The sequence below is a fragment of the Odocoileus virginianus genome, chromosome 12 (assembly GCF_023699985.2).
Source record: "Odocoileus virginianus isolate 20LAN1187 ecotype Illinois chromosome 12, Ovbor_1.2, whole genome shotgun sequence".
Classification (NCBI taxonomy): Eukaryota; Metazoa; Chordata; class Mammalia; order Artiodactyla; family Cervidae; genus Odocoileus; species Odocoileus virginianus.
The window spans coordinates 50,367,750-50,373,653 of NC_069685.1; the positions used below are offsets into that span (position 1 = coordinate 50,367,750).

Genomic DNA, 5,904 nt, shown 5'->3' on the forward strand with positions numbered 1-5,904 from the left:
AAAACATTTCACCACACCCTTTGAAAAAAAATTCAGTGGACTGTGCATCTGTCTTTTCAACTGGCAAAAGGACAGGAGGAAAACATTAAACCTCCTTCCTACTCATGGCCCCTTTGACCAAGGCAGCCGTTAATGTTCTCTTCTGTGACACTTGAGTCCTCTAGTAGATGGATAATCTTTTCTCTCGCTCTACTGTTTAATAGAATCAGTAACTTACCACCTATGTTCACTGTCTTGTGCCTTTTTTCTTTACTTTTTATTATGAAAAATGGCAAATATACAGTTTTCTGTATTTGCTTTCTTTATATACATACACACAAACATGCTCATATATTTTTGACCATTTGAAAGTTAGACGTTGTGACACTTCATCCCTGAGTACTTCAACAATGCCTAAGAATGAGGTTTTTCCCCTGTAGAACCATAATAGCATTATTACACTTAAAAAAGTTATAATTCCATAGTATCTAATAACCAGTTTTCATTCAAATTTCTTCATAGTGCATTTTTTTTCCAAATTAGATTTCTGATATTATATTTGAGCTCCTTTAAAGTCACTCAGTTGTGTCCAACTCTTTGTGCCCCAAGGACAATACAGTCCATGGAATTCTCCAGGCCAGAATACTGGAGTGAGTAGCCTTTCCCTTCTCCAGGGGATCTTCCCAACCCAGGGATCAAACCCAGGTCTCCCGCATTGCAGGTGGACTCTTTACCATCTGAGCCACCCTGTTGCTTTATTCTGTTTCCTGTACAACACAAGTTAGGTCAAGAGGCTCAAAAAGCAAGAGTTCTTCAAGGGTAGGCTATTTTTTATTTATTTTTAAATGTCATGGCACCTTGGGCCAGGGACCCGCTATTAGTCTGCTGGATCACTTGATTCAGGTTGTAAATGCTGAGCTGTTCCACTGTCCAGGGACACTTTTCCCTTTGCAGTTGTAAATAATCCACATGGTGACACTTGAATATCATACAAACTTCTTCCCCAGTTAGCATCCATCGATGATCATTGTATGAGTCTGTGAACACACTGGCTTGCAAATCAGTGATTTCTAATTCTGCCTTTCCTTCTACATCGACTAGGCAGTATCATTTTATCAGTTCAGTTCAGTTGCTCCGTTGTGTCAGACTCTCTGTGACCCCATGGACTGCAGCACACCAGGCTTTCCTGTCCATCACCAACTCCCAGAGCTTACTCAAACTCATGTCTGTTGAGCCAGTGATACCATCCAACCATCTCATCTTCTGTCGCCCCCTTCTGCTCCTGCCTTCAATCTTTCCCAGCCAGCATCAGGGCCTTTTCAAATGAAGTCAGCTCTTTGCATCTGGTGGCCAAAATATTAGAGTTTCAGCTTCAGCATCAGTCCTTCCAGTGAATACTCAGGACTGATCTCCTTAGGATGGACTGGTTGGATCTCCTTGCAGTCCAAGAGACTCTCAGAGAGTCTTCTGCAACACCACAGTTCAAAAGCATCAATTCTTCGGCGCTCAGCTTTCTTTATAGTCCAACTCTCATATCCATACATGACTACTGGAAAAACCATAGCTCTGACTAGACGGACCTTTGGCAAAGTAATGTCTCTGCTTTTTAATATGCTGTCTAGGTTGGTCATAGCTTTTCTTCCAAGGAGCAAGCGTCTTTTAATTTCATGGCTGCAGTCACCATTTGCAGTGATTTTGGAGCCCCCCAAAATAAAGTCTGCCACTGTTTCCATTGTTTCCCCATCTATTTGCCATGAAGTGATAGGACCAGATGACATGATCTTGGTTTTCTGAATGTTGAGCTTTAAGCCAACTTTTTCACTCTCCTCTTTCACTTTCATCAAGAGGCTCTTTAGTTCTTCGCTTTCTGCTGTAAGGGTGGTGTCATCTGCATATCTGAGGTTGTTGATATTTCTCCCAGCAATCTTGATTCCAGCTTGTGCTTTATCCAGCTCAGCATTTTGCATGATGTACTCTGCATATAAGTTAAATAAGCAGGGTGACAAAATACAGCCTTGACGTACTCTTTTCTCGATTTGGAACCAGTCTGTTGTTCCATGTCGGGTTCTAACTGTTGCTTCTTGACCTGAATACAGATTTCTGAGGACGCAGGTCAGGTGGTTTCATATAACCATCGCTTTAAGAATTTTCCAGTTTGTTGTGATCCACACAGTCAAAGGCTTTAGCATAGTCAATAAAGCAGAAGTAGATGTTTTTCTGGAACTCTCTTGCTTTTTCGATAATCCATCGGATGTTGGCAATTTGATCTCTGGTTCCTCTGCCTTTTTTAAATCCAGCTTGAACATCTGGAAGTTCACGGTTCACGTACTGTTGAAGCCTGGCTTGGAGAATTTTGAGCATTACTAGCATGTGAAATGAGTGCAGTTGTGTGATAGTTTGAGCATTCTTTGGCATTGCCTTTCTTAGCGTGTATCACAAGAACACAGTCTTTCTTTTCAGTGTTCAGTTTTAAATGGTCCCAGATTTGGTCCCTGTGAGCCTCTTTGAGCTGACTGCTCTGTCCTTTTGACAAGACTCTTGGCTTTGAGTATTTCTTGCTTTCTGGGCCAGGATGATGTCTCAGCTCTCTTCACACTTTCCCTGCCCCAGAATGGAAATGGTTCCTTTAGTGATGACTAGTATTTATAAATCTAGATCTGGGAACTCTCTTCACTTATCATCCACCTTGGTGATCATTTCTAGTAAATACTTATGGATCAGCCTTGGTCTTTTGAACAACTGTGTAGTACTCCACGGGAAGGTACCATAATGCTTAAAAAAAATTTTTTTTTCCATTTATTTTTATTATTGTAATGCTTTTAAAAGGACCCTAGTCTAATGAACATTTCTATTGTTCTAAAAATAATGTAGAAAATCGTCTGTTCTGCAAATGGTGCTGCAGTAAATATCCTTACTGTCTTTGTGCACATGTGAACTTAGCTGTATGATAAATTCCTAGCAGTGGAGCTGCTGGGCCAAAGGGCATGGTGGATGTTTTCAGTTCTGCCACTGCCCCATTTGCCCTTCAGAGAGCAATGTCTATGATGTTCCCAGCTACAGTCAGAGCCCGAAACCACTGCCTGGTGCTGGCAGAAATGTGGGATCGGTCAAGGGAATGGATTCTCTCTGGTGACTGGGCAGATACATTCAAAGCTGGCTCATCCGTGTGAACCACCTCAGCCACATGAACCACTCTCATGTGTCTCCTTTCCCCTTCAGGTGTTCCACTACATGAGCCTTGCCATCCTGACCTTTTTTATGATGGAGATTTTCTTTAAGATATTTGTCTTCCGCTTGGAGTTCTTTCACCACAAGTTTGAAATCCTGGACGCCATCGTGGTGGTGATTTCCTTCATCCTTGACATCGTCCTCCTGTTCCGGGAGCATGAGTTCGAGGCTCTAGGACTGCTGATCCTGCTCCGGCTGTGGCGAGTGGCCCGGATCATCAATGGTATGTCCCCTGCGCTCCTGAGCGGGGGCGCTGGGGTTGGGGGTTTGTGGGTGGGACAGTGCATAGAGCCTGGAAGGGGCACAGAGCCCCCGGTCCTTCTCCTGGTAGCCAAGAGAAACATGAAGTGGTCTGCTTTGGTGTCCCACTGCCACCTGTAGTTACAAATTGACACCAGGACATGTGCCCTGAGAGGAAGGGCCCTTCTCCTTTAGGCTCTATTTTCATGATTAATGAAAGATGTTAGTAGAAAGGGTTATAGACCAATCCCTGATCTGTTCCCAAAGTACTTTTGTTTCTCACGAGGTGTTTCCTGAAGAGTGTTTTATCAAATCCCGTCCCACGCTGGGAGGGACACCGTCAGGGAGGGGAGCAAGGAAGCTGAGAAACACTATGCATTAGATTCTGCCAGCTTGCAGAAAATCACAACACGAGTGAGCACGATGAAGGCTCTGAGAACGGCCGATGTTTTCCAAGCTGACACTTTGGGAGGAAATAACACCTGTCACAGCCTGCTGTAGACTCTGGCTCTGGAGAACTCGCGGGGGGAAACGCCGCTTTCCCGGACTTTAGGCACAGGTCCTGTTCCGCACACACTCCCTGCGGGTGTGGGGAGCCTCTGTTTCAGAGAAGCTGTTTGCGTTGCGATTTTATGTGGACTGAGCGACTGGTCAGTGGTTCAGCCGTCAGTGAACGCCTGTCTGTGGACCTGCCGCGTCAGAATCACCCTCAGCGCTCTAAGTGGCAAGTCTGGTGCAGAGGAGCCCAGGCCGGGTGTCTGTTCACGAAGCACTCCCAGGTGATCAGTGTCCAGCAGGTTTGGGAATCCCTAGACTAGGGCCCAAGCCGACGGGCTGTGGGTGGTTGTCAGGAGACCAAGTGAGCAACAGTGAGGCCTGCTGGAGGCAGGCCCGTCCCCTGCCAGGCGCAGTGAGTCCCAAGGCGCCTCCTTTGTTGGGTACCGCCCGGCAGGGTAAGGGCCTGTGCAGCGGCTCTGTCGGGCACACGGGCTTTGGAACCTGCCAATTCAGATCTAGTGATTTAGAGTAAAGCCTATTAAGAACATTTATTTGGGTTCTGTCGAAGGAAATAAAGGAAGCTATTCAGATAACGTGGAAGATGCTTATGCCGACTGATTTTTTTCGGACAGAAACATAACTCTGTGCAAAGGTTATGTGAGGTAGCTAGACTGTGACAGACTATAAATGACTCATGAACCAGCTACTACCCAGTACTCTTCACATCACACTGTTGTGAGAAGTGTTCATTCTGTCTAAAAAAAAAAAAAAAAATGGCTGCGAGGCGTAGGAGGACTGGCTACTGCCCATTATTACACTGCTATCAGATTTCAGCGTGACTGAACATAGGCTAAACCAGACTCAGTGGGACAGCCAGGAACACTGTGAACCAGGAATGGCTTCTTCCAGGCCTAGTAGGCACCACACACGTGGGTGACGGTCCAAACTCAGTCACTCACACTTGGAAGGGGGCAGAATAGCCCCACTGCAGCACAGGCTTTGAGGCCTCATCCCCCCCTGTGGTGGCATCAGGGAGCCCTGTCCCCCCTGCGGTGTGGGCATCGGGGAGCCCTGCCCCAGCCAGGGTTCAGGTTAGTGCCTGACAACTAAACTGGCCACAGCTCTGGAGGCAGAAAGTGGGGAGAGTGACAACCCCAAGCTTGAGCATTTCCAGACTTGTACTTAGTGCTGCTAAGTAACAGAACGTTTATGAACAAGGTCCCTTAAGGAGCTTAACCCTCATCTGGTCAGTGATTATTTTTAAGGATTTCTCACACCAGGCAAGCCGAAGAAGTACGTCTCAGCTGGGTACTGAGCAGCTCAGAAATGAAAAACCTGATCCTCCTAGTTATGATGCCTTTAAGCCATGATGATTGTTTTATTTCTCACTGCTCTTCCCAACTGTATACATTTATAAGGAATGCAGAGTTTTTTTCCAAGTGGTTAAATCAGAAATTGGTATCATAGAGACCCTCACCATTATTTTTCAGGGATAATTATCTCGGTTAAGACACGTTCAGAACGGCAACTGTTAAGGTTAAAACAGATAAACATACAACTGGCCACCAAGATCCAGCACCTTGAATTCAGCTGCTCTGAGAAGGTAAGAAGGTGCTTGGGAAAACACCCTCTGTTTACAGATTGTTCCCTCCCAGCCAGGCCTCGGCTCTCATGGGGCCGTTAGCCCAGAGCCCCCTTCCCTCGGTCAGGCCTTCCTTGTCCTTTCAGATTCAGCTCAGGCACTGCCTCCTCACCTGCAGCTTCGCCAGGAACCCCCTCCCTTAGTGTCTCTCCTCACTGCTGTCACTGTTGGGCCCTGACTGAGTGATTTCCTTGAGGAGTGTGGTTTTCATTCAGCTCTGTGACCCAGTATGTGCCTGGGGCTCACTGCATGACTGCCACATGCCTGGTGAGGCTCAGAAGGTAAATTCGGTTATTTGTCTGCTTTTGTAATAACAG

General features: G+C 46.2%; 1 protein-coding gene across 4 annotated transcripts in view; it reads left to right on the forward strand.

Annotated features, from left to right (window-relative positions):
* The window catches only part of HVCN1 (hydrogen voltage gated channel 1), a 32,823-nt gene that overhangs the window by 25,079 nt on the left and 1,840 nt on the right, over positions 1-5,904 (forward strand). For all 4 annotated transcript variants that reach the window (XM_020890008.2, XM_020890006.2, XM_020890009.2 and 1 more), the window contains 2 exons: positions 3,199-3,430; positions 5,436-5,548. In XM_020890008.2, coding sequence (XP_020745667.1) covers positions 3,199-3,430; positions 5,436-5,548 — 345 coding nt within the window. The remainder of the gene's footprint in view (positions 1-3,198; positions 3,431-5,435; positions 5,549-5,904) is intronic.